The 13,313-nt window shown below is 44.3% G+C and overlaps 1 protein-coding gene across 8 annotated transcripts in view; it reads right to left on the reverse strand.

Moving 5' to 3' along the window:
- Nucleotides 1–13,313, reverse strand: part of LOC137377604 (non-POU domain-containing octamer-binding protein-like) — a 127,482-nt gene that overhangs the window by 101,016 nt on the left and 13,153 nt on the right. For 3 of the 8 annotated variants that reach the window (XM_068047425.1, XM_068047424.1, XM_068047423.1), the window contains exons 1-2: nucleotides 4,718–4,828; nucleotides 4,136–4,496 (exon numbers count right to left, since the gene is read on the reverse strand). In XM_068047425.1, the coding sequence (XP_067903526.1) occupies nucleotides 4,136–4,492 (357 nt within the window). In that variant the 5' untranslated portion in view covers nucleotides 4,493–4,496; nucleotides 4,718–4,828. Of the gene's footprint in view, nucleotides 1–4,135; nucleotides 4,497–4,717; nucleotides 4,896–13,313 lie in introns of those variants that run through there. The other 5 variants (XM_068047422.1, XM_068047421.1, XM_068047426.1 and 2 more) reach the window with 4 other exon arrangements.

Here is a 13,313-nt window from a genome sequence, read left to right on the forward strand (position 1 = left end):
GCTCTGGGGACATGGGTTCAAATCCCATCATGCTGGAAGGTGGAATTTGAATTCAATTAATTAAAAAATCTGCAATTAAAAATTTAGTCTAATGATGGCCATGAAACCATTGTCTATTATTGTAAAAACCCATCTGGTTCACTAATGCCCTTTGGGGAAGGAAATCTGCTGTCTTTACCTGGTCTGGCCTACATGTGACACCAGACCCACAGCAATGTGGTTGACACTTCTACTTGACACTTGACAGATACAGTCATATCTAACTGCTACGAAGTCAGTAAGGAAGGAAACCGGACAAACCACCCAGCATCGACCTTGGCACCGGAAATGACAATGGCAAATCCAGCCCTGTCAACCCTGCAAAGTCCTCCTTACTAACATCTGGGGGCTTGTGCCAAAATTGGGAGAGCTGTCCCACAGACTAGTCAAGCAACAGCCCGACAGTCATACTCACCAAATCATACATTACAATGTCCCAGCCACTGCCATCACCATCCCCAAGTATGTCCTATCCCACCTGCAGGACAGACCCAGCAGAGGTGACAGCACAGCTGTATACAGTTGGGAGGGAGTTGCCCTGGGAGCCCTCAACACCAGAGCCCATGAAGTCTCATGGCATCAGGTCAAACATGAACAAGGAACCTCCTGCTGATTACCACCTACTGCCCTCCCTCAGCTGATGAATCAATACTCATCCATGTTCAACAACACTTGGAAGAAGCACTGATGATGGCAATGGCGCAGAATGTACTCTGGGTGGTGGACTTCCATGTCCAGCACCAAGAGTGGCTTGGTAGCACCACTACTATCCGAGCTGGCCGAATCCTAAAGGACATAGCTGCTAGACTGGGTCTGCCGGAGGTGGTGAGGGAACCAACGAGAGGGGAAAACAGACTTGACCTCGTTCTCACCAATCTGCCTGCCACAGATGCATCTGTCCATGACAGTATTGGTAGGAGTGACCACCGCACAGTCCTTGCGGAGACAAAGTCCCACCTTCACATTGAGGATACCCTCCATTGTGTTGTGTGGCACTACCACTGTGCTAAATGGGAAATATTTCAAAGAGATCCAGCAATGCAAAACTGGGAATCCATGAGGCGCTGTGGGCCATCAGCAGCAGCAGAATTGTACTCAACCACAATCTGTAACCTCATGGGCTGGCATATCTCCCACTCTTCCATCACCATCAAAGCAGGGGACCAACCCTGGTTCCATGAAGAGTGCAGGAGGGCATGCCAGGAGCAGCACCAGGCATACCTCAAAATGAGGTGTCAACCTGGTGAAGCTACAACCCAGGACTACATGCATGCCAAGCAGCATGTGATAGACAGAGCAAAGCGATCTCATAAGCAACAGATCACATACAAACCCTGCAGTCCTGCCACATTCAGTTGTGAATGGTGGACAATTAAACAACTAACTGGAGGAGGTGCTCCACAAATATCCCCATCCTCAACGATGAGGGAGCCCAGCACGTTAGTGCAAAAGGTAATGCTGAAGCATTTGCAACAATCTTCAGCCAGAAGAGCAGAGTTGATGATCCATCGCGGTTTCCTCCTGAAGTCCCCAGCATCACAGATGCCAGACTTCAGCCAATTCAATTCACTCCACGTGATATCAAGAAACAGCTGAAGGCACTGGATACTGCAAAGGCTATGGGCCCTGACAACATTCCGGCAATAGAACTGAAGACCTGTGCTCCAGAACTTGCTGCGCCCCTAGCCAAGATGTTCCAGTACAGCTACAACACTGGCATCTGCCCGGCAATGTGGAAAATTGCCCGGATATGTCTTGTACACACAAAGACAGGTCCAACCCAGCCTATTACCGCCCCATCAGTCTACTCTCAATCATCAGGAAAGTGATGGAAATCATCATAGACAGGGTTATAAAGCGGCACTTGTTTAGCAATAACCTGCTCAGTGACGCTCAGTTTGGGTTCTGCCAGGGAAACTCAGCTCCTGACCAAATTACAGCCTTGGTTCAAACATGGACAAAAGAGCTGAACCCAAGAGGTGAGATGAGAGTGATGAGATGATTCCCTTGACATCAAGGCAGCATTTGACCGAGTATGGCATCAAGGAGCCCTAGCAAAAGTGGACTCAATGGGAATCAGGGGAAAATTCTCCACTGGCTGGTGTCGTACTTAGTGCAAAGGAAGATGGTTACATGTTGGAGGTCAATTCTCTGAGCTCCACACCACTGCAGGAATTCCTCAGGGTAGTGTCCTAGGCCCAACTATCTTCAGCTGCTTCAATGAACTTCCTTCAATCAGAAGATCAGAAATGGGGATGTTCGTTGATGATTGCACAATGTTCAGCACCATTCGCGACTCCTCAGATACTGAAGCAGTCTGCGTAGAAATGCAGCAAGACCTGGACAATATCCAGGCTTGGGCTGGTAAGTGGGAAGTAACATTCGCGCCACACAAGTGCCAGGAAATGACCACCTCCAATGAGAGAATCTAACCATCTCCCCAGACATTCAATGGCATTACGATCGCTGAATCTCCCACTATCAACATCCTGGGGGTTACCATTGAGCAGAAACTGAACTGGAGCAGCCATATAAATACCATGGCTACAAGAGCAGGTCAGAGGCTAGGAATCCTGCGGCGATTAACTCACCTCCTGTCTCCCCAATGCCTGTCCACCATCTACAAGGCACAAGTCAGGGTCAGGAGTGTGATGGAATACTCTCCACTTGCCTAGATGGGTGCAGCTCCAACACTCAAGAGGCTCGACACTATCCAGGACAAAGCAGCCTGCTTGATTGGCACCCCATCCACAAACATTCACTCCCTCCACCACCAACACACAGTGGCAGCAGATGCACTGCAGCAATGTACCGTGGCTCCTTAGACAATACCTTCCAAACCCGCGACCTCTACCACCTAGGACAAGGGCAGCAGATGCATGCGAACACCACCACCTGCAAGTTCCCCTCCAAGCCACGCACCATCCTGACTTGGAACCAAATCACTGTTCCTTCACTGTCACTGGGTCAAAACCCTGGAACTCCCTTCCTAACAGCACTGTGGGTGTATCTATCCCACATGGACTGCAGCAGTTCAAGAAGGCAACTCACCACCACCTTCTCAAGGGCAATAAATGCTCGTCTAGCCAGTGACGCCCACAACCCAGGAATGCATAAAAAATGAGGTGAACAAAAAAAGACAAAAACTTCATTAAAACAAAATGTGCATGAATAGTTTTATCACATCTTTAGTGTCTCAACGGACTTCACATACAATGAATGACTTGAGAAGCAAATTCTGTAGATAAACCTGCCAGCTAATTTGTATACACTAAGACCTCAAACAGACACAAAACAAGAGTGTTTTTGATGGCAGTTTGGAGGGGAGAATTTTGGTCCAAACTCCAAGCTTGTTCAAATCAGGAAATAGGTAAATGGGGCTCTGGTCTGATGTCTCACCCTAACAATGTCATGCAGTTTACAAGGAAAACTTGCAGGAATTTCAAGAAAATTTTCAATAAAGAAATCAAGTTCGTACACTTAAATGATAACTATTGTCTAATTTTTCAGCTCTGAAAAAATATAATGAAACCATTTAAGGATCACATTAACATTGAAAACTCTGATTTAATGATGAGCCAAGCTTCTCCAAAATCTCATAACGGATGTTGCTTTTTCTGTGTACGAATAGATCCTCTCTTCAATTGGCAGAAATTAACCAGTTAAAATGCAAAAAAAAGGTAAAACAAAAACAGCTGTCAGCCAGCACTCAAATTTAAAAGAAACATTTTGAGCCAGCAGAAAGCAAACAACCTTTCGGGTAGAGACCCTTCCCCAACATTTTAACACAAATCACTCTAAGTTTTCTCTTTACAGATTCCGACAAACCGGTTGTCTTACTGCCAGCAATCAACTTTTATGTCCACCATCACCCCTTCGCGATAATTTATTTATAAGAATTTTTAAAAATACAACAATGCTAAATTATTTTGACGAATCGAAATATTTATGGTCGTATGATTTGGTACAAGATTTATGTAGCCGCAATCAGCAGAAATAGCTGGTAAATGCGAGGAATGGTCGAGCCAGGGGGTTGGGAAAAAGAGAAGGGGAGAGAGATGGGCAGAGAACAAAGACTGAGAGAAGCTGTACTCACCAGCCTGATGAAGCCGAAGCCTTTATCCTTGTTGATGAAGATCTCGGACGGCTCTCCGTATTTCTCGAACATCTTCTTGAACTCCACGTCGGTCACATCGTTGGGCAGATTGCCGACGAACAGGCGGCAGCGCTGCGTGTAGGTCTTCTCGCCAGGTTTGCGGAAATTGGTCATGTCGACGGTGATTCCGGGCTCGGCTGTGGCCCGGTCGCCATGTCGGGAAGCCAACTGGTGCTGGTGATGGTGGTTGTTGGCGGGGGCACCGCCGCCGGGGCCTTGATCCTGGCGGTATTCCCTCTTACGCGGGCTGCTGTCGGTGCGGTTCCTGCCGCCGGATTTCTGGATATGATCTTGCATGATTCTGAGATTCAACAACAACAAAAAAATCTAAACCTTGAAATTTTAACGGAAATGAAAAAAAACGGGAAAAAATTCCGCCACCCGCTTATTTTTTTTTTGGTTAAGGTCCCTTTTTTGCGTATTTTATTTTACAGAATTTTAAATATTTTTGTGCACGCAGTAAGAAATTATGCCTTCTATATTTTGACTATAATTGTGCTTTTTATTTAGTTTAATTTTTACCTCACGATCTCGGGCCGCTGCCTCTGACGAACAAACCAAAGCCGCGAAGAGCGCGAGGAAAGGACGCCGAGGAGAAAAAAGACGCACGTCAACCTAACTTGAAACAGCGAGCGGGCCTGTTCTCCCGCCCCTCGATTGTTGATTGGCAAATTCTGTTGAATTGATGACGTTCCACTGTGGTGTCACAATGAGAGAGTGACTACTGCTTCGAGATGATTGGTTAACTGGCCATCACTCAATTTCCAGGCCTAGCGCGCGATTACTTTCGTACGTGCCGAAGGTCAGCATGTGCTCGGCTCTTGCGTCATTCAGAGTGCGGGCAGAAACTTAAAGAGAATTACTGTACAGTACCTTTTTTATTCAATTGAAAGCATAACCAAACACTGCAGCAATAATGAGTAATGTATAAAGGCGAGTTCCATCCTCCAGAATGTTTTCAGGTTTTGGGGATTTTCATGTTCAGAACGTTGAGATTTAGCTAACTTAAAGTAAGTAATTCCTAGTTTCGCAATTCCAAGAGTTTGTTTTTTCGCATGAGGGAGGGTTTATTTTCTTTTTTAAGACAGAGAAGGCCACGGAGAACTTTGAATACTTCCTGTTTTACCTAAGAACTACTACAGTGTAGCGGGGAATAACCCCAATACAGAATAAGGAACGGAATATTTATAAAATCAGGTTTTTTTCAAATCTTACGTTCCCTGGATTTCTAAAGGCGTTGCTAAATAATGCAATTTACATTTCACAGAGTTCTACCTGAACTTGAAGGCCTAAAAAGAGTTTTGCATCAAAAAGAGAAAATTGAATATTGATATTGACATGATGAGTCTCTGCCCTTTCTTGCCTGGCCTATGCACCCAGGAGAATGGATGTCCCCTGCAGCAAAGGTCCGGAAATTCAGCCTGAATATATTTCAGAAAATATACTTAAATCTTTTATTTCTACATTTTATCTTTGAATTTGCTGAATGTTTTTCCTTCGAGGGTTCTTTGCGTCTGAGAAGCATGCCGCAACATTATGCTATTGGGCTTTTTTTTTCCATGTTTTTTGCGTTTCAGTCTTGGTTTTTTCATTTCCACTGGATAATCTGTGGACATTTTGCTTTTAATAGACTTTAACATTTCTATCTTGGTCGTGGATTGCATATGTGCACGTTGACCTATGATGGTAGGAAAAATAATGGAATCCCGACTAAATGAGAAAATGCAAAAACATCCAGAAACCAAAAATATAGGGAAGAAGCAGCATGGATTTCAAAAGTGGATGTCTTGCTTGACCAAGCTCATTGCAGAGAGAGTACTGCAGTGGATATCTAAGTTTCCAAAAGGCCTTCGATAAGGGGCCACATCATAGACAAATGAACAGCTAGCTAGCTTTAAGGCAGAAAGCAGAGAGTAATAACAAATGATTCAGAAGTAGGGATGTGAGGCCCTACAAGGATCAATGCTTAGACCACTGGTACTCAATTCATATCAATGCTTTAAACTTGGAAATTAAAAACACACGTTCTAAATTTGTGTATAACACCAAATTGGAAGGGGAGAGATGGTCAGTACTGAGGAAGACTGCCACAACTTACAAGATGACATGAATAAACTTGCAGAATTGGCAATTGAATTTCAACATGGAATAAGTGTGAGGTATTGCGCTAAGAAAAATAGGAGGTCGCATATTACTCAAAATAAGGATCGAAATGGGGTACAGGAGCAAAGGGATCTGGAAGTACAACTACATACATCATTAAACAAGCACTAGGGTTTATTTCTAGAGAGAGAGAGAGAAAATTTAAGATAAGTTATGCTAAACTTGTACTGAACCTTGGATAGACCACACTTGAATACAGTGTCCAGTTGTAGTCACCATATTAGGAAAACGATAGAGAGGCACAGGAGAGACTGCAAAAAAAATTACAATTAACCTTACCAAAAATGTGAAGTTATACCTATCAGGAAAGGATGAACACGCTGGATCTCTTTTCTCTTCAAAAGAGAAGTCTGTAAGGTGACCTAATAGAGGTCTTTGAAATTATGAAAGGGTTGGATAGAGTCGACAAAGAGAGAGACTATTTCCACATGTGGGGAGAGTAAAACTAGAGGCCATGAATATGACAGTCACCAAGAAAACAAATCAGAAATTCAGAAAAATCTTCTTTCTCAAGAAAATGGTGAGAATGTGGCACTCACTACCACAGGGAGTAGTTGAGGCAAATAGTATAGTTGCATTTAGGGCGAAGTTAGAGAAGATACTTTCGTAGATCTCATTAAGGCATTTAACACCATCAGCAGGACCAGGCTCTACAAGATTTTGGCAAAAATTGGCTGTCCACTGAAGCTCCTCAGTCTCATTCACTCCTTCCATGACAACACGTGCTGCACTGTAGTTTGATGGCTCCACTTCCAACAGTTTCAGAGTGAAGAATGAAGTGAAACAGGGTTGTGTGCTCGTCCCCACTCTGTTGGCATCATCTTCTCCAGGTTCCTGACCTTTGCCTTCCCTGCATATATGGAAGGAGTCTACTTGCACACTAGGTCAGATGGCAAGCTCTACAATCTATCAAGGCTGAAAGCGAAGATAAAAACACATCCGTCCTAATCAGAGACCTCCTTTATGCTGATGAGGCGGTGCTCATTGCTCACAAGGAAACTCAGCTACAAAGACTGAGGGACTGCCTCTCCCATGCCTGTAATTTGTTCTCCTTGACTATAAGCATCAAGAAAACCATGGTCATGGGACAAGGTGTTGCATCTCCAACCCTGATCACACTAAATAACACCCCTCTCGAAGTGGTTAGAAAATTCTGCTACCTTAGGTCCACAGTGACAGACAATCTGTCCCTTGATCCAGAGCTCGATACACGTGTAGAGAAAGCAGCTACTACCTTTGGTTGACTCACAAAACGCGCATGGGATAACACCAAGCTGACCCTTAGGACAAAGCTGATGGTTTATAAGGCCTGTATTCTCAGCACCTTGCTGTATGGCTGTGAAATATGGGCAACTTGCAGCTACCAGGAAAAGCAGCTCAATAATTTCCATCCTCACTGTCTGTGTCACATTATGGGTATATCCTGACAGGACAAAATCGCAAATGCAGCAGTCCTCTCAAAAACAAAGCTCCCGAGTGCGTTGGCACATACGAACATATAAATTCGGAGCAGGAGTAGGCCATACGGCCCCTCAAGCTTGCTCTGCCATTTGATAAGATCGTGGCTAATCTGACTGTAGCCTCAACTCTACGTTCCTGTCTACCCTCTATACCCTTTCACTTCTTTGTCAGTCAAGAATCTATCTAACTCAGCCTTAAAAATATTAAATGACCCTGCCTCCACTGCTCTCTGGGGAAGAGAATTCCACCGTCTAACGGCCCGCTCAGTGAAAATAATTCTCATCTGTCTTAAATGAGAGACCCGCTATTTTTAAACTTTTTCCCCAGGTTCTAGTCTCTCTCATAAGGGGAAACATCCTCTCGGCATTCACCCTGTCTAGTCCCAAGACCTTATATGTTTCAATAAGATCTCTCATTCTTCTAAACTCCAGTGGATCCAGGCCCAACCTGGTCTCATAAGATAACCCCTTCATCCCAGGAAACAGTCGAGTGAACCTTCTCTGAACTGCTAATGCAATTATATCCTTTCTTAAGTAAGGTGACCAAAACTGTACACAGTACTCGAGATGTCTCACCAAGGCCCTGTACAACTGCAGCAGAACTTCCTTACTTTTATATTCCATTCTTGCAATAAATGACAACATTCCATTTGCATTCCTAATCACTTGCTGTACCTACATACTAACTTTGTGATTCACGTACCGATACCCAGATCCCTCTGCATTGCAGAGTTCTGCAATCTCTCTCCATTTAAATAATTATACTGCCTTTCTATTTTTACTACCTAAGTGGTCATGTTCAAATTTTCCCACATTATACTCCATCTGCCAAATTTTTATCCACTCAGTTAGCATATCTATATCCCTTTGCAGACTCATGTCCTCACAATTTACTCTCCTATCTTTGTGTCATCAACAAATTTAGCAACCATACATTTAATCCCTTCATCCAAGTCATTTCTATAGATTGTAAATAGTTGAGGCCCCAGCACTGATCCCTGTGACATTCCACTAGTTACAGCTTGCCAAGCTTAAAATGACCCCTTTATCCCTACTCCGTTAGCTAACCAATCCTCTATCCATACTAATATGTCACCCACTACACCATGAGCTCTTATTTTGTGTAGTAGTAGCACTATTCAAACAGAGGCTGCTTCAGTGGATCGGACACGTCTGCAGGATGGATGACAGTCGCATACCCAAGGACCTTCTGTATGGTGAGGTCAGAGCCAAAGAACCAGTGGGATGCCCAAAGATCTGCTTCAAGGATGCTTGCAAGGGTGACATGAAGGCCCTAAATGTCAATTATCGCACCTGGGAGTCACCAGCTGGCGAAAGAAGGAAATGGCAACATTTCCTATGGACCGGCGTGCACTGGCGCCAATGTCAAAAGCAATAACTCACAGCATCACTTGGCAGCTTCATATGCAGCAACTTGTGGCAGAACCAGCCTCTCGAGGATTGGCCTTCACAGCTGTCAGCAAAGGTGCACCGAGAAGATACCCCCACCTAAATAAATTGTTTGCTGCGTGTCTATTTTTCATAGATGGAAGGATGCCAACCAGATAAGTGTATAAGGGAGAAGGGAATAGAGGCTTACCCTGATTTGTTGGAGGAGGAATGATGGGAGGAGGCCTGAATGGAGTGTAAACACCAGCATTGATTGTTTGGATCGAATGGCCTGATTCTCAGCTGTATATTCCATGTGCAAGTTGAACTTTCAACCACTCAGTAACCAAAAGCCTAAAGTCACATGGGGGAAACTAACATTTTATGAGTTTATCTTTAATGGTAACCTTTTTGAAGAAGAACAAAGGGAGTCAGTCATTAAGTCTTCAGAAATCAGTCTGGAATCTCCAGCCAGGGAGAAAACATTAAAAGCCACCTTGAATTCCAGCACAAAGCTGAGAGATCAATTCTAGTGAAGACACTTGAACCCTGCTGAGACGAATAGGCAACCAACTGCAGCAGAGAAATAAGAGAGTGCCTTTTGAACAACTCCTCCATGTATGAAAATTGAACTAAGAACTACTAGCACCATCTTCAAACTGAAGTGTTGTCTGCCAGGAGACTTCAAAAACCCAGCAAGGGCAAGACGACCAGCAACCGTGCCTGCAACTTTAAAAACTTACTTTCTCAGCGGATCCCACAGGTTTTTCCTGAAAACAGTAGACTTTTACACCTTGAACTCTAAACACCTCTTACCCTTTACCTTCTGTCTATCTTTTCTTGAGTGTGTATGAGAGAGTAAATGCGTCCTTGGGTGATGTGAATATTTCGGGTGATTATTGTTTTTAAAACAAAAGATTAAATATTTATTAAACAATAATGAGAAAACCTGTCACTATGTTTATTTCACCAACAAAACGTGGACTGAAACACAAATTTAAACAAAACACTACCTGTGGTCACCAGTAGTTACCAGTGGCAACCAGCCATGCCATTTCCCACCTGTCCATAACACAATTTAAATCTGTTTTTCCCTCTTATGACCAAGGTGGGAGGAATGCACTATCTTTTCTAGTTCCACTTCTCCACAGGTCATAACATACATTTAAATGTTTACCCAGTTACCAATGCGGTCAATCATATACTCTACCCTTTATCCCATGATAAAATTCACCGACCAGATTTCTTTAATAAACAAGAAAGTTATCAATTTATTATAAAACAAGACTTATCCAGTAACGAAGCAAAGCATTAACATACAAATTGAAATATGAAAGTTCCCTTTTAAAAATCCCCCATACGTAAACTCACACACTGAGAAAAGATAAAAGAATGCTTTCTGCAGAGCTCTAACAAAAAAGAAATACTTTGGCCAAATACTTGCTAATTCTTGAAGAGAAAAAAAGATCTGGAAAGATGTTAGTTGTCCCTTTTAGTCTGGCGTCCACATACACAGACAGGTCACTGGGATCTTTTCTGGAGCAGTTCTTTTTCAGGCAGCGTCGAGAATTAATATGGCAGGTTTTTCCAGCTTCTCAGGGGAAATGTGGCATCAAGGGTTTCGGTTATCACACTGAATGTGCAGGGTTTTTTCAAAGACAGGAGGAAAGAGGAGCTGACACACTGGACTTCTTAGGGTCTCTTAGAGAGGTGCAGGAAAGATGAACTGCAGGGTTTATTCCTTAGCAGGTTGATCTTGAACTATTTTTCAAACACTGTCCATACCCCAATTGAACCAAAACAGTGGCCGGAATTTTATGCTGTCCCAGCGTGTTGGATGGTGGCATGGGGTCAGCGTAAAATTGAGCAGCAGGCTCCGGGAGTCCTATCCCCCCTGCTTCCGCCTCCGGACAAGTTTACGGCGTCGGGTGGAGGGTGGGAAATGGCCTGCCCGCCCGAGGCTAATCAAGGCCCTTAAGTGGCCACTTAAGGGCCCTCGCCCGCCTCCACGGGTATTTTACTAGTGGCAAGCGGGCATGCTGGGGACGTGAAAGGCTGCCCAGCGATAGCTGCCGTCTTTTCCGCACACAGGTGGTGGGCATGGCAGTTGGGCATAGGGTACCCGATTGAGGGCCGCCCCCACCTCCCAACCCACCCCCAGGACCCAAGATGCCCCCCTCCCCACAAACGACCACTCCAGCCTCACCAGGGAAGGACCGATCCCCCTGGTGAGGCATGCTCTAACTTACCTTCCCTCCTCGATCTATGGCATCGGCTGGGCTCCAGTCCCAGCAGTAGCCACCGCTTCCGGTGGTGCTGCTGGGACTAAGAGCTGCCTTCCCACTGATTAGCGGGCAGCTCACTGAGGCGGGACCTCCTCCCTCAAGTGGGTGGAAGTCCCGCCTCAGGACAATTAAAGCCTGGGGACCCATAAAATATGGATGGATCCCCGGGCTAGGCGAAAGCGGGTTCACCACCGATTTTCACGGAGTCCAGCTCCCGTCCATCCACCATAAAATTCCGGCCAGTATCTCAGAAGCAAAACCCCAAACAGGTCAGAACCTCCTGACCACTATGAATCTTAACATGCCACTTCTCTGTAAACATCTTCCCCAGGTCACCAAGATTTCTGTTGTTTATTGAGCTTAAAGCACAAGATTTCCAGCAAAGGTTGTTTTCAAACAATATCTCGTGTCCTTTCAGTGAACTTTGTAAAAAAAAAACAAATCCATGGAATGTTTTCAATTTGAAAACACAAGTCCTCAAAAATACTAAAAAATGGAAGCACCTTCCTAACAACTCTGCACATTAAAATGCTGATTCCAATTGCTTTTCCTCAGCCCCACCTCCAGTCCTGCTGCAGCCACAGCCTGTCTGCCCTGCTTGGAGCCATTTATGGGCCCAATTTCCCAGCCGCCTTCTGCCATGCTCATGGTCCTTCGCCCTTCCTCTCAACTACTTTTGGGCCCACTTATTTCCTATGTCCAGCCAGTCCGGCTCATCGGCAAGAAGTCATGTTTCTGGATCCAAGAAAACATAACATTCCAAAGCCCCTAAGAAGTACCGAACAACTCGCCTCTCGAGAGTTAATGATTCCTCCTTGTATTTGCCATATACCAGAGGCCACAAAGTTGTCCCTAGCACGGTCAGCTTTGCTTGTGTGTGTGTCTAGTGTTCGTTTTTAGCTTATTACCGGGGCTCTATTAACCCTTTCCTAGCCTAAAGGCCTAATACTACCAAACTACTTGAGCAGCCCAGCATATCTCCATATTTGAACATGCCCTACTTTTTTGTTTTAATCACCTCTTAACCAATCTTAGTAATTCTTTTTGCATTTCATTCTGGTAGAATTACTTCAAGCTGCCTGATTGACCCAAGGTAACACAGCACAATGAATGGAATCATTAAAACTATTAACTACTGCATCACTAATTCATCTAGAACAATCTGACCCAAGGATTTAACTTTATACTTGATGCTATCTCCCACCATTCTCAATTTCCCAATTCCTTAATTACCTGTTCTTTTGATTTGTTGTAATTTTGCATAGGTATAAGATGCTTCTCTGATGTTCTCAATCAGTAAATAATAGACTTTCAGACTGAGGAATAAAGGACGTATATAATGTCCAATATGTTGAATTGCTGTAATTGCCTCATGCTCCAGGAGCCATTCCAGTTGAAGCTAAGTCACGTTTGATACCGGTACTAAATCGTATGTCTTGTCCCCAGTGCACACTTTCATTTTTGGTTCTATGTGGAACAGTCACTCTAATATGGGCATTTTGTTGATCCAGTCGTCATCGTGGCAGCTGTGGTAATCATACAGTATCTTCTCTTGCCCTTATATGCTATATTTGTTTGTTCCTTTTCTCAACCTTAAGCAAAAACAAAGGCAATTGTGCCATACACAATGCCACTTGTGCTGCAGCCAGCAGACCTCTGATACCACTTAAAAACAGCCCAACACTAACTAAACTCTGATTGCATAAGGAAGGAATCACTTGGAAGGAGAGAAATGACTTCCGTTAACACCAAGAGGTTACCAAGACTCTCTGATGCTGCCTTGGAGACCTGGTTTAGACAGTGGAGGGAAGTGAGGTGTGG

The sequence above is a fragment of the Heterodontus francisci genome, chromosome 15 (assembly GCF_036365525.1).
Source record: "Heterodontus francisci isolate sHetFra1 chromosome 15, sHetFra1.hap1, whole genome shotgun sequence".
Classification (NCBI taxonomy): Eukaryota; Metazoa; Chordata; class Chondrichthyes; order Heterodontiformes; family Heterodontidae; genus Heterodontus; species Heterodontus francisci.